Source organism: Rattus norvegicus, chromosome 1 (assembly GCF_036323735.1).
Source record: "Rattus norvegicus strain BN/NHsdMcwi chromosome 1, GRCr8, whole genome shotgun sequence".
NCBI classification, from domain to species: domain Eukaryota; kingdom Metazoa; phylum Chordata; class Mammalia; order Rodentia; family Muridae; genus Rattus; species Rattus norvegicus.
In genome coordinates, this window is record NC_086019.1 from 83,570,593 (window position 1) to 83,586,090 (window position 15,498).

At 41.0% G+C, this 15,498-nt stretch overlaps 1 protein-coding gene across 1 annotated transcript in view; it reads left to right on the plus strand.

Moving 5' to 3' along the window:
- Window positions 1–15,114, plus strand: part of Bsph1 (binder of sperm protein homolog 1) — a 36,142-nt gene extending 21,028 nt beyond the window's left edge. The window contains exons 2-3 of the mRNA XM_039097328.1: window positions 8,450–8,612; window positions 14,972–15,114. Coding sequence (XP_038953256.1) covers window positions 8,450–8,612; window positions 14,972–15,114 — 306 coding nt within the window. The remainder of the gene's footprint in view (window positions 1–8,449; window positions 8,613–14,971) is intronic.
- Window positions 15,115–15,498: the final 384 nt, after the last annotated feature.

Consider the following 15,498-nt stretch of genomic DNA (forward strand, 5'->3'; position numbering starts at 1 on the left):
GGCCATGCCATGTCTAGAAGACAGCATGCCACAACTCTCCTTTCCATCCTTGTGTCATTACATTCTTTTCACCCCTTTTATGAGATATTCCCTGAACCTTGTGTGTGTGTATGTGGGTGTTGATGTAGATGTCTCATTTAGTTCAGGCATTCTTCATTTTTGTGGTTCCGTATAAATTATTTATTTATTTGTTTGTTTTTACACTCCAGATTTTATTCCCCTTCCAGTCCACTCCCCCCAACTGTTCCACATTCCATTCCTCCTTTCTGCCTCCCCCTCCCCCAGTCTCCACAAGGATGTCTCCACCTCACCCACTCCACCAGACCTCTAAATTACCTGGGGCCTCCAGTTTCTTGAAGATTAGGTGCATCTTCTCTGACCCAGGAGTCCTCTGCTATTTATGTGTTGGAGGTCTCATCTCAGCTGGTGTATGATGCCTGGTTGGTGATCCAGTGTCTAAGAGATCTCAGGGGTCCAGGTTAATTGAGACTGCTGGTCTTCCTACAGGGTTTCCTTCCTCCTTAGCTTCCTCTGGCTTTTTGCTAATACAACCAAAGACGCCAGCAGCTTCTGCTCATTAACCAATGAGCATATATCTGCATCTGACTTTTTCAGCTGCTTGTTGGGTCTTTTGGAGAACAGTCATGGTAGGTCACTTTTTTTCCTTTTTTTAATAACTTGAGTATTTCTTATTTACATTTCAAATGTTAATCCCTTTCCCGATTTCCGGGCCAACATCCCCCTAACCCCTCCACCTCCCCTTCATCATGGGTGTTCCCCTCCCAATTCTCCCCCCATTACCACCCTCCCCCAACAATCACGTTCACTGGGGGTTCAGTCTTAGCAGGACCCAGGGCTTCCCCTTCCATTGGTGATCTTACTAGGATATTCATTGCTACCTACGAGGTTAGAGTCCAGGGTCATTCCATGTATAGTCTTTAGGTAGTGGCTTAGTCCCTGGAAGCTCTGGTTGCTTGGCATTGTTGTTCATATGGGGTCTTCAGCCCCTTAAAGCTCTTCCAGTCCTTTCTCTGAATCCTTCAACAGGCGTCCTGTTCTCAGTTCAGTGGTGTGCTGCTGGCACTCGCCTCTGTATTTGCTGTATTCTGGCTGTGTCTCTCAGGAGAGATCTACATCCGGTTCCTGTCTGCCTGCACTTCTTTGCTTCATCCATCTTGTCTTATTGGGTGGCTGTATATGTATGGGCCACATGGGGGGCAGTCTCAGAATGGGTGTTCCTTCTGTCTCTGTTTTTTGTGGGTTTTTTTTTTGAGAAATAAATTTATTCAAGTCTTTTATTTATATCTTTGATTATCATTGCCTCTTTAATGTTTTTTCTCAGATTGCTCAGGTAATATAGTAAAGAACATTGTAAAAATAAAAGGGAGAATTACATATATTGTCCAACCTATAAACCTTTCATCATTATCTTTTATCCTTTTATATAAATGCATGTCAATACAGTTTTAATATCTTTTTAAAAATGCATTGTTTTAAAATGCTGTCTTCCATAAACTCAGTTTTTTATGATTTTGTCATCTTCTGTCTCTGTTTTAAAGTTTGCCTCTATTCCCTGCCAAGGGTATTCTTGTTCCCCTTTTAAAGAAGGAGTGAAGCATTCACATTTTGATCATCCTTGAGATTCATGTGTTCTGTGCATCTAGGGTAATTCAAGCATTGGTGCTAATAGCCACTTATCACTGAGTGCATACCATGTGTGTTTTTCTATGATTGGGCTACCTCACTCAGGATGATATTTTCCAGTTCCATCCACTTGCCAATGAATTTCATAGACTCATTGATTTTGATAGCTGAGTAATATTTCATTGTGTAGATGTACCACTTTTTCTGTATCCATTCCTATGTTGAAGGGCATCTGGGTTCTTTCCAGCTTCTGGCTATTATGAATAAGGCTGCTATGAACATAGTAGAGCACCTGTCTTTGTGATATGTTGGGGCATCTTTTGGGTATATGCCCAAGAGAGGTATAGCTGGGTCCTCAGGTAGTTCAATGTCTAATGTTCTGAGGAACCTCCAGACTGATTTCCAGAATGGTTGTACCAGTCTACAATCCCACCAAAAATGGAGGAGTGTTCCTTTTTCTCCATATCGTCGCCAGCATTTGCTGTCACCTCAGTTTTTGATCTTAGCCATTCTCACTGGTGTGAGGTGAAATCTCAGGGTTGTTTTGATTTGCATTTCCATTATGACTAAAGATGTTGAACATTTCTTTAGGTGTTTCTCAGCCATTAGGCATTCCTCAGCTGTGAATTCTTTGTTTAGCTCTGAACCCAATATTTAATAGGGTTATTTGTCTCCCTGTGGCCTAACTTCTTGAGTTCTTTGTATATTTTGGATATAAGGCCTCTATCTGTTGTAGGATTGGTAAAGATCTTTTCCCAATCTGTTTTTTGCCATTTTTTCTTAACAACAGTGTCCTTTGCCGTACAGAAGCTTTCCAGTTTTATGAGGTCCCATTTGTCGATTCTTGATCTTAGAGCATAAGTCATTGGTGTTTTGTTCAGGAAATTTTCTCCAGTGCCCATGTGTTTGAGATGCTTCCCCACTTTTTCTTCTATTAGTTTGAGTGTATCTGGTTCAATGTGGAGGTCCTTGATCCACTTGGACTTAAGCTTTGTACTGGGTGATAAGCATGGATCAATCTGCATTGTTCTACATGTTGACCTCCAGTTGAACCAGCACCATTTGCTGAAAATGCTATCTTTTTTCCATTGGATGGTTTTGGCACCTTTGTAAAAAATCAAGTGACCATAGGTATGTAGGTTCATTTCTGGGTCTTCAATTCTATTCCATTGCTCTATCTGTCTGCCTCTGTACCAATACCATGCAGTTTTTATCACTATTGCTCTGTAATACAGCTTGAGTTCAGGGATAGTGATTCCCCCGGAAGTCCTTTTATTGTTGAGGATAGTTTTACCTATCCCGTTTTTTTTTTAATTCCACATGAATTTCCAAATTGATCTATCTCTGAAGAACTGAATTGGTATTTTGGTGGGGATTGCATTGAATCTGTAGATCGCTTTTGGTAAAATGGCCATTTTTACTGTATTAATCCTGCCAATCCATGAGCATGGGAGATCTTTCCATCTTCTGAGGTCTTCTTCAATTTCTTCCTTCAGAGGCTTGAAGTTCTTATTGTACAGATCGTTTACTTTCTTGGTTAAAGTCACACCAAGGTACTTTATATTATTTGGGACTATTATGAAGGGTGATGTTTCCCTAATTTCTTTCTCGGCTTGTTTCTCTTTTGTGTAGAGGAAGGCTATTGATTTATTTGAGTTAATTTTATACCCAGCCACTTTGCTGAAGTTGTTTATCAGCTTTAGTAGTTCTCTGGTGGAACTTTTGGGGTCACTTAAATATACTATCATATCATCTGCAAATAGTGATATTTTGACTTCTTCGTTTGCAGTCTGTGTCCCCTTGATCTCCGTTGGTTGTCTGATTGCTCTGGCTAGAACTTCAAGAACTATATTGAATAAGTAGGGAGAGAGTGGGCAGCCTTGTTTCATCCTTTATTTTAGTGGGATTGCTTCAACTTTCTCTCCATTTAGTTTCATGTTAGCTACTGGTTTACTGTATATGGATTTTACTGTGTTTAGGTATGGGCCTTGAATTCCTGTTCTTTCCAGGACTTTTATCATGAAGGGGTGTTGAATTTTGTCAAATGTTTTCTCAGCATCTAATGAAATGATCATGTGGTTTTTATCTTTCAGTTTGTTTATACAGTGGATCACGTTGATGGTTTTCCATATATTAAGCCATCCCTGCATGCCTGGGATGAAGCCTACTTGATCATGGTGGATGATTGTTTTGATGTGCTCTTGAATTCGGTTTGCCAGAATTTTATTGAGTATTTTTGCGTCGATATTCATAAGGGAAATTGGTCTGAAGTTCTCTTTCTTTGTTGGGTCTTTGTGTGGTTTAGGTATAAGAGAAATTGTGGCTTCATAGAACGAATTCGGTAGTGCTCCATCTGTTTCAATTTTGTGAAATAGTTTGGATAGTATTGGTATGAGGTCTTCTATGAGGGTCTGATAGAATTCTGCACTAAACCCATCTGGACCTGGGCTCTTTTTGGTTGGGAGACCTTTAATGACTACTTCTATTTCTTCAGGAGTTATGGGGTTGTTTAAATGGTTTATCTGTTCCTGATTTAACTTCGGTACCTGGTATCTGTCTAGGAAATTGTCCATTTCCTGCAGATTTTCAAGTTTTGTTGAATATAGGCTTTTATAGTAAGATCTGCTGATTTTTGGAATTTCCTCTGATTTTGTAGTTATGTCTCCCTTTTCATTTCTGATTTTGTTAATTTGGACACACTCTCTGTGTCCTCTCATTCGTCTGGCTAAGGGTTTATCTATCTTGTTGATTTTCTCAAAGAACCAACTCTTGGTTCTGTTGATTCTTTCTATGGTCCTTTTTTTTCTATTTGGTTGATTTCAGCTCTGAGTTTGACTATTTCCTGCCTTTTACTCCTCCTGGGTGTATTTGCTTCTCTTTGTTCAGAGCTTTTAGGTGTGCTGTCAAACTGCTGATATATGCTCTCTCCTGTTTATCTCTGCAGGCACTCAGCGCTATGAGTTTTCCTCTTAGCACAGCTTTCACTGTGTCCCATAAGTTTGGGTATGTTGTACCTTCATTTTCCTTAAATTCTAAGAAATCTTTAATTTCTTTCTTTATTTCTTCCTTGACCAGGTTATCGTTGAGTAGAGCATTGTTCAACTTCCACGTATATGTGGGCGTTCTTCCCTTATTGTTATTGAAGACCAGCTTTATCCCAAGGTGGTATGATATCACCCATGGGATTATTTCTATCTTCCTGTATCTGTTGAGGCCCGTTTTTTGACCAATTATATTGTCAATTTTGGAGAAAGTACCATGAGGAGCTGAGAAGAATGTATATCCTTTTGCTTTAGGATAGAATGTTTTATAAATATCTGTTAAGTCCATTTGGTTCATGACTTCTCTTAGACTGTCTATCTGTTTAATTTCTGTTTCCATGACCTGTCCATTGATGAGAGTGGGGTGTTGAAATTTCCTACTATTATTGTATGAGGTGCAATGTGTGTTTTGAACTTTAGTAAGGTTTCTTTTACGTATGTATGTGCCCTCGTTTTTGGAACATAGATATGTAGGATTGAGAGTTCATCTTGGTGGATTTTCCTTTGATGAACATGAAGTGTCTTTCCTTATCTTTTTTGATGACTTTTAGTTGAAAATTGATTTTATTCGATATTAGAATGGCTACTCCAGCTTGCTTCTTCAGACCATTTGCTTGGGAAGTTGTTTTCCAGCCTTTCATTCTAAGGTAGTGTCTGTCTTTGTCTTTGAGGTATATTTCCTGTAGGAAGCAGAATGCAGGGTCCTCATTGCATATCCAGTTTGTTAATCTATGTCTTTTTATTGGGGAGTTGAGACCACTGATGTTGAGAGATATTAAGTAATAGTGATTATTGCTTCATGTTATATTCATATTTGGATGTGAGGTTATGTTTGTGTGCTTTTCTTCTCTTTGTTTTGTTGCCAAGGTGATTAGTTTCTTGCTTTTTCTAGGGTGTAGCTTCTCTACTTATGTTGGGCTTTACCATTTATTATCTTTTGTAGCACTGGATTTGTAGGAAGATATTGTGAAAATATGGTTTTGTCATGGAATATCTTGGTTTTTCCACCTATGTTAATTGAGAGTTTTGCAGGATACACTAACCTGGGCTGTAATTTGGGTTCTCTTAGTGTCTATGTGACATCTGTCCAGGATTTCTGGCTTTCATAGTCTCTGGCGAAAAGTCTGGTCTGATTCTGATAGGTCTGCCTTTATATGTTACTTGACCTTTTTCCCTTACTCCTTTTAATATTCTTTCTTTATTTTGTGCATTTGGTGTTTTGACTATTATGTGACGGGTGGAGTTTCTTTTCTGGTCCAATCTATTTGGAATTCTTTAGGCTTCTTGTGTGCTTATGGGCATCTCTTTTTTAACGTTAGGGTAGTTTTCTTCTATGATTTTGTTGAAGATATTTACTGGTCCTTTGAGCTGGGAGTCTTCACTCTCTTCTATACGTATTATCCTTAGGTTTGATCTTCTCATTGAGTCCTGAATTTACTGTATGTTTTGGACCAGTAGCTTTTTCCTTTTTGAATTATCTTTGACAGTTGTGTCGATGATTTTTATGGAATCTTCTGCTCCTGAGATTCTCTCTTCTATCTCTTGTATTCTGTTGGTGATGCTTGTATCTACAGCTCCTTGTCTCTTCCTTTGGTTTTCTATATCCAGGGTTGTTTCACTGTATTCTTTCTTGATTGCTTCTATTTCCATTTTTAATTCCTTCAACTGTTTGATTGTGTTTTCCTGGAATTCTTTCAGGGATTTTTGTGGTTACTCTCTATAGGCTTCTACTTGTTTATTTATGTTTTCCTGCGTCTCTCTAAGGGAGTTCTTCATGTCTTTCTTGAAGTCCTCCAGCATCATGATCAAATATGATTTTGAATCTAGATCTTGATTTTCTGGTGTGTTTGGATAGGCAGTGTTTGCTTTGGTGAGAGAATTGGGCTCTGATGATGTCATGTAGTCGTGGTTTCTGTTGCTTGGGTTCCTGAGCTTGCCTCTCACCATCAGATCATCTCTCGTGTTACTTTGTTCTTCTATTCCTGACAGTTCCTAAACTGTTCTATATGCCTGTGTGTCAGGAGTGCTTTAGACCTGTTTTCCTGTTTTCTTTCAGCCAGTTATGGGAACAGAATGTTCTGCTTTTGGCGTGTAGTTTTTCCTATCTACAGGTCTTCAGCTGTTCCTGTGGGCCTGTGTCCTGAGTTCACCAGGCAGGTCACTTTGAGCTGAAAAGTTGATCTTACCTGTGGTCGGGAGGCTCAAGTTTGCTCATGGGGTATTGCTTATGAGTTTTCCGCGAGGGCAGCCACGAGGAGGACCTGCACCGCCCTTTCCGGGAACCCCCGTGCACCAGGGTCCCAGATGGTGTTTGGTGTTTTCCTCTGGCATAAGAAATGTGGATAGAGTGTAGTCTTTTCTGGCTTCCCAGGCATGTCTCCCTCTCTGAAGGTTTAGCTCTCCCTCCCATGGGATATGGGTGCAGAGAACTTTTGATCCGGTCGGTCCCTTCAGGTTTCTGTGGTGCCTCCTGGCCCAGGGCACCTGCAGCTTCAGTGGCCTTATCTACCAGATCCCAGAGGACACATACAGTTTCCTCTCAGGCCAGGGATGTGGGCAGGGGTGGGCAGTGTTGGTGGTCTCTTCCGCTCTGCAGGCTCAGGAGTGCCCAGCTGTCCGGGCAGTGACCTCTCTCTCCCAAGGTGTTTCAGAGCAGTGAGCTGCCAACGGGGATCAGCGAGGTTGGGAATCCAGGTAAAAACCGGAAGTGTCCGGTCCTAGAAGAAGTTTGCCTCTGTGTGTCCTGAGGTCACCATTCAGGCCGCTTGGAGCAGAAAATTTGGTCTTACCTGTGGTCCCCAGGCTCAAGTTTGCTCGTGGGGTGTTGCTTATGAGCTCTCCAAGAGGGCAGCAACCAGGAGGATCTGCGCTGCCCTTTCCGGGTGCCCCCGTACACCAGGGTCCCAGATGGGGTTTGGTCTTTTCCTCTGGAGTCAGAAATGTGGGCAGAGTGTAGTCTCTTCTGGCTCCCCAGGTGTGTCTGCCTCTCTGAAGGTTTATCTCTCCCTCCCACGGGATTTGCATGCAGAGAACTGTTGATCCGGTTGGTCCCTTCAGGTTCCAGCGGTGTCTCAGGCGCAGGGGACCTAATGCTCCAGTGCCCTTATCTGCTGGATCCCAGAGGACATATACAGTTTCCTCTTGGGCCAGCGATGTTGGCAGGGGTGGGCAGTGTTGGTGGTCTCTTCTGCTCTGCAGTCTCAGGAGTCCGCACCTATCCGGGCGGTGAACTTTCTTGGTAGGTCACTTTTTATGAATGCACCATAACTTCAGTAATGGTGTCTGGTCTTGGGGTCTTCCCTTGAGCTGGAACCCACTTTGGACTTAGCACTGAACATTCTGTTCAGTAGGCTCTTCTCTATTTCCATCCTTGCATTTCTTTCAAACAGGAAGAACTATGGATCAGAGTTTTGACTGTGGGATAGCAACCCCATCCCTCACTTGATGCCCTGACTTTCTGCTGGAGGTGGGTTCAATAAGTTCCCTCTCCTCACTGTAAGGCATTTCATCTAAGGTACCCCTCTTTGAGTTCTGAGAGTCTCTCACTTCCCAGGTCTCTGTTACATTCTAGAGGGTCCTCTCAACTTCCTTCCTTCTGAGTTCTCCTGTTTCCATTCCTTCGTCTGGTGTTCACGGTTTCAGTCTTTTTCCCCTACCTAATACCAGATCGTGTTCTCTTATCGCCCCACCCCATTCCCTTTCCCTCCCCTCTATCTCTCTTCCTCCCTCCCTCCCTCTAAAAACCACTCTACTAACACACTTAGGGAAAGATAAAGCATTTTTGTTTTCTTTCAGATGGCGTATGTGTCTTTCCATTCTGGTATAGAAGTGAAATATTCTATGACTGTGTCACTTTCAATGTGAAACACAAGTGGTGTTCATTGAACAAGACTTTTCAAGGTTACTGGAAGTACTGTGCTCTTTCGGGTAAGTGCTTGATTCACAGATGGGAGGGTCATCCCTTGTCTTGGGGATCATTTGTTGTGATAGACAAGAACACAAAATCCAGAGCAAATTCTGTTGTGAAAATAAGAGTCACACAACTTCTTTGTTGCTGTTCAGTGAGTCCAAATGCTGTGTGGGTGTATACCTGTGAGTGTGCAGAGGCCAGAGGTCAATGCCATGTTTCTCTTTCTATTACTCTTTAACTTTTTATTATTATTTATATTTTGAGACAGGGTCTCTCATTAAACTTTGTAGTTGCTGATTTGTTGAAACTATCTGTTCAGCAAGGGCAGGGGATTTTCTCTCTCTACCCTTCCTCGGAAATTGGAGGCATGTAATTCTATACCTGAATTTTTATTTGGGTCCAAGGTAAGTTGCACAGTGAGGAATTTAGATACTGAACTGTCTTTCAATTCCCCAAGATGTGTATTTCTGACAACATCAAAAATCACATGGAATTAAAGATATTGTAGAGGTGTTTTTTCTCCATCTTTATTAAATTGGGCATTTCTTTTTTTTTCCATCTTTATTAACTTGAGCATTTCTACTTACATTTCGATTGTTATTCCCCTTTCCGGTTTCCGGGCCAACATCACTCTCACCCCTCCCACTCCGCTTTAATATGGGTGTTCCCCTCCCCATGCTCCTCCCATTAACGTCTTCCCCCAACAACCCCTTTTACTGGGGGTTCAGTCTTGGCAGGACCAAGGGCTTCCCCTTCCACTGATGGCCTTACTAGGCTATTCATTGCTACCTATGCAGGTACAGCCCAGGGTCAGTCCATGTATAGTCTTTGGGCAGTGGCTTAGTTCCTGGAAGCTCTGGTTGCTTGGCATTGTTGTTTATATGGGGACTCAAGACACTTCAAGCTCTTTCAGTCTTTTCTCTGATTCCTTGAATGGGGGTTCCATTCTCAGTTCAGTGGTTTGCTGCTGGCATTCGCCTATGAATTTGCCATATTCTGGCTGTGTATCTTGGGAGAGATCTACATCCGGTTCCTGTCATCCTGGACTTCCTTGCTTCATCCATCTTATCTAGTTTGGTGGCCTGTATATATATGGGCCACATGTGGGGCAGGCTCTGAATGGGCATTCCTTCAGCCTATGTTCTAAACTTTGCCTCCCTATTCCCTCCAAAGGCTATTCTTGTTCCCCTTTTAAAGAAGGAGTGAAGCATTTGCATTTGGACCACCCCTCTTGAGTTTCATGTATTCGGTGCATCTAGGACAATTGAAGCATTTGGGCTAATAGCCATTTATCAATGAGTGCATACCATGTGTGTTTTTCTGTGATTGGGTTACCTCACTCAGGATGATATTTTCCAGTTCCATCCATTTGCCTATGAATTTCATAAAGTCATAGTTTTTGATAGCTGAGTAATATTCCATTGTGTAGATGTATCACAATTTCTGTATCCATTCCTTTGTTGAAGTGCATCTGGGTTCTTTACAGCTTCTGGCTATTATAAATAAGGCTGCTATGAACATAGTAGAGCATGTGTCTTTGTTATATGTTGGGGCATCTTTTGGGTATATGCCCTAGAGAGGTATAGCTGGGTCCTCAGGTAGTTCAATGTCCAATTTTCTGAGGAACCTCCAGACTGATTTCCAGAATGGTTGTACCAGTCTGTAATCTCACCAACAACGGAGGAGTGTGCCTCTTTCTCCACATCCTTGCCAGCATATGCTGTCACCTCAGTTTTTGATCTTAGCCATTCTCACTGGTGTGAGGTGAAATCTCAGGGTTGTTTTGAGTTGCATTTTCCTTATGACTAAAGATGTTGAACATTTCTTTAGGTGTTTCTCAGCCATTAGGCATTCCTCAGCTGTGAATACTTTGTTTAGCTCTGAACCCCATTTTTTAATGCAGTCTAACTTCTTGAGTTCTTTGTATATTTTGGATATAAGCCCTCTATCTGTTGTAGGATTGGTAAAGATCTTTTCCCAATCTGTTTTTTGCCATTTTGTCTTAACAACAGTGTCCTTTGCCTTACAGAAGCTTTCCAGTTTTATGAGGTCCCATTTGTCGATTCTTGATCTTAGACCATAAGTCATTGGTGTTTTGTTCAGGAAATTTTCTCCAGTGCCCATGTATTTGAGATGCCTCCCCACTTTTTCTTCTATTAGTTTGAGTGTATCTGGTTCAATGTGGAGGTTCTTGATCCACTTGGACTTAAGCTTTTTACTGGGTGATAAGCATGGATCGATCTGCATTCTTCTACATGTTGACCTCCAGTTGAACCAGCACCATTTGCTGAAAATGCTATCTTTTTTCCATTGGATGGTTTTGGCACCTTTGTAAAAAATCAAGTGACCATAGGTATGTAGGTCCATTTCTGTGTCTTCAATTCTATTCCATTGCTCTATCTGTCTGTCTCTGTACCAATACCATGCAGTTTTTATCACTATTGCTCTGTAATACTGCTTGAGTTCAGGGATAGTGATTCCCCCGGAAGTCCTTTTATTGTTGAGGATAGTTTTACCTATCCCGTTTTTTTTTTTATTCCAGATTAATTTCCAAATTGCTCTATCTCTGAAGAACTGGATTGGTATTTTGGTGGGGATTGGATTGAATGTGTAGATCGCTTTTGATAAATGGCCATTTTTACTAATATTAATCCTGCCAATCCATGAGCATGGGAGATCTTTCCATCTTCTGAGATCTTCTTCAATTTCTTCCTTCAGAGGCTTGAAGTTCTTATCATACAGACTTTTCACTCGCTTGCTTAAAATCACACCGAGGTAATTTATATTATTTGGGACTATTATGAAGGGTGTCATTTCCCTAATTACTTTCTAGCTCTGTTTCTCTTTTATGTAGAGGAAGGCTATTGATTTATTTGAATTAATTTTATACCCATGCATTTTGTTGAAGGTGTTTATCAGGTTTAGTAGTTCTTGTGTGGATCACTTAAATATACTATCATATCATCTGCAAATAGTGATATTTTGACTTCTTCTTTTCCAATCTGTATCCCCTTGATCTCCTTTTGTTTTCTGTTTCTCAGGCTAGAAATTCAAGAACTATATTGAGTAATCAGGGAGAGAGTGAGCAGTCTTGTCCAGTCCCCGATTATAGTGGGATTGCTTCAAATTTCTCTCCATTTAGTTTCATGTTAGCTACTGGTTTGCTGTATATGGATTTTACTGTGTTTAGGTATGGGCCTTGAATTCCTGTTCTTTCCAGGACTTTTATCATGAAGGGGTGTTGAATTTTGTCAAATGTTTTCTCAGCATCTAATGAAATGATCATGTGGTTTTTATCTTTCAATTTGTTTATATAATGGATTAAGTTGATGGTTTTCCATATATTAAGCCATCCCTTCATGCCTGGGATGAAGCCTACTTGATCATGGTGGATGATTGTTTTGATGTGCTCTTGGATTCGATTTGCCAGAATTTTATTGAGTATTTTTGCGTCGGTATTCATAAGGGAAATTGGTCTGAAGTTCTCTTTCTTTGTTGGGTCTTTGTGTGGTTTAGGTATAAGAGAAATTGTGGCTTCATAGAAGGAATTCAGTAGTGCTCCATCTGTTTCAATTTTGTGGAATAGTTTGGATAGTATTGGTATGAGGTCTTCTATGAAGGTCTGATAGAATTCTGCACTGAACCCATCTGGATCAGGCCTCTTTTTGGTTGGGAGACCTTTAATGACTACTTCTATTTCTTCAGGAGTTATGGGGTTGTTTAAATGGTTTATCTGTTCCTGATTTAAGTTCAGTACCTGTTATCCATCTAGGAAATTGTCCATTTCCTGCAGATTTTCAAGTTTTGTTGAATATAGGCTTTTGTAGTTGATGAATTTTTGAATTTCCTCTGATTCTGTAGTTATGTCTCCCTTTTCATTTCTGATTTTGTTAATTTGGACACACTCTCTGTGTCCTCTGGTTAGTCTGGATAAGGGTTTTTCTATCTTGTTGATTTTCTTAAGAACCAGCTTTCTCTTCTGTTGATTCTTTGTACAGTCCTTTTTGTTTCTACTTGGTTGATTTCAGCTCAGAATTTTATTATTTCCTGCCTTCCCTTCCTTCTTCCCTTCCCTTCCTTCCCTTTGCTTCTTTTTGTTCTAGAGCTTTTAGGTGTGCTGTCAAGCTGCTGATATATGCTCTCTCCTGTTTCTCTCTGCAGGCACTCAGAGCTATGAGTTGTCCTCTTAGCACAGCTTTCACTGTGTCCCATAAGTTTGGGTATGTTGTACCTTCATTTTCATCAAATTCTAAGAAGTTTTTAATTTCTTTTTTATTTCTCCCTTGCCTAGGTTATCATTGAGTAGAGCATTATTAAACTTCCATGTCTATGTGGAAGTTTTTCCCTTATTTTTATTGAAGACCAGCTTTAACCCGTGGTGGTCTGATAGGACACATGGGATTACTTCTATCTTTCTATAACTGTTGAGGCATATTTTATGACTGATTATATGGTCAATTTTGAAGAAAGTACCAGAAGAGGTGAGAAGGTATATCCTCTTGTTTTAGGATGGAATGTTCTATCAATATCTGTTAAGTCCATTTGGTTCATGACTTCTCTTAATCTGTCTATGTCTCTGTTTAATTTCTGTTTCCATGATCTGTTGATTGATGAGAGTGGGGTGCTGAAATCTCCTACTATTATTGTGTGAGGTGCAATGTGTGCTTGTGCTTTAGTAAGGTTTCTTTTATATATGTAGGTGACCTTGTATTTGGGGCATAGATATTTAGGATTGAGAGTTCATCCTGGTGGATTTTTCTTCCGATGAATGTGAAATGTCCTTCCTTATCGTTTTTGATGACTTTTGGTTGAAAATTGATTTTATTCCATATTAGAATGTCTACTATAGCTTGTTCATTCAGACCATGTGCTTGGAAAGTCGTTTTCCAGCTGTTTACTGTGAGGTAGTGTCTGTCTTTTCTCTGAGGTTTGTTTCCTGTAGGCAGCAGAATGCTGGGTCCTCATTGTGTATCCAGTTTGTTAATCTATGTCTTTTTATTGGGGAATCAAGACCACTGATATTGAGAGATATTAAGGAATAGTGATTGTTGCTTCCTGTTATATTTGTGTTTGAATGTGAGGTTATGATTGTGTGCTTGTCTTCTCTTTGCTTTGTTTCAAGAAAGTTACTTTCTTGCTTTTTCTAGGGTGTATCTTGCCTCCTTATGTTGGACTTTACCATTTATTATCCTTTGTAGGGCTGGATTTGTAGAAAGATATTGTGTTAATTTGGTTTTTCATGGAATATCTTGGTTTATCCATCTATGTTAATTGAGAGTTTTGCTGGATACAGTAACCTGGGCTGGCCTTTGTGTTCTCTTAGGGTCTGTATGACATCTTTCCAGCGTCTTCTGGCTTTCATAATCTCTGGTGAGAAGTCTGGTGTAATTCTGATAGGTCTGCCTTTCTATGTTACCCATGAAAGCAGCAACCAGAAGTACCTTCCCCACCTTTTCTCTGAACCCTGTGTACAGGTGGCCCAGATGTTGCTAAGCATTTTCCTTTAGAGTCAGAAATGTGGGCAGAGAGTAGTCTCTTCTCCTTCTCAAGTGTGTCTGCCTCTCTGAAGGTTTAGCTCTCCCTCCCACAGGATTTGGGTGCTGGGAGTTCTTTGATCGGGTCCCTTCAGATCCGGGCGAGGTCTGGACTGCAGGGGACCTGCAGCTTGAGTGCCCCTATCTTCCTGTTCCCAGAGGCCCTATACAGTTTCTTCTTGGGCCAAGGATGTGGGCAAGGGTGGGCAGTACTGGCGGTCTCTCCTGCCCTGCAGTCTCAGGAGTACCCACCTGTCTGGGCAATGAGCTCTCTCTCCCATGGGAGCTGTTTTCGGGGATCAGCGAGTTTTAGGCTCCTGCTAGAAACTAGAAGTGTCTGGTCCCAGAAGAATTTTGCCTTTGTATGTCCTGAGTCCAACAGGCAGGTCACTTGGAGCAGAAAAGTTGGTCTTACCTTTGGTCCCAGGCCTGAAGCTGCTCCTCAGCAGTGGGTTTCAGCTCTCTGTGAGGGCAGCAACCAGGAGGTCCTGCCCTGCCTTTTCTTGGGACCCTGTGCACAGGGCGCCCAGATAGTGCTAGGCATTTTCCTCTAGAGTCAGAAATGTGGGCAGAGTAGTGGCCTCTGGCTTCTCAGGCATGTCTGCCCCTTTGAAGGTATAGCTTCCTAGAGGTGTTTTTGATTCCATCATCTTGGTAAGAGAACTCCTAGTAGACTATCAAGGAGAAATTAATTACAACGTAGTTGCAATCACATTTTCAGAAGCTACATGGAAGGACAGATTATGCAGAAGTGTGTGTGTGTGTGTGTGTGTGTGTGTGTGTATGTGTGTGTACTGCAAAGAAGAAAGTATTCCACTTCTCACTGCCTCTTCCTTTTACAGACTATGCTCCATGTGCCTTTCCTTTCTGGTACAGACGTATGATCTACTGGGATTGCACAAAGGATGGGGACATGTTTGGAAAAAAGTGGTGTTCACTCACCCCAAATTTCAACAAAGACCATGTTTGGAAATATTGTATATAGTGGTGAGATTTACTGGAAGATGATGATGTCATCAATGCATTAATTGTTTGGAGGAAAAGGAAGAAAAATACTAATTCTTCTTAGAAAGGACTTTCTATCCTTTCTTTTGGTCAAGAGTGGAAGAGATTGAATCTTTATTGCAAGTTTTTGTTTACATTTAATAGTTCTTTTTCTGGGCTTCAAGTTGAAGATGCTCTGACTAGAGATGACTTAGGGTATAGATGATGGAATGTGGGATTTTAAGATGGAGAGTTATTATTCAGCCTCTACTTTCTATTTGCTATGTTTATAAAATTAAAACATTAAAAATAATATCAGGGTAAAAGGGGCCTGCCAATGTAGTCTTTGGTAAGTTGTCATAGTCACACTACTCAATTGGACACA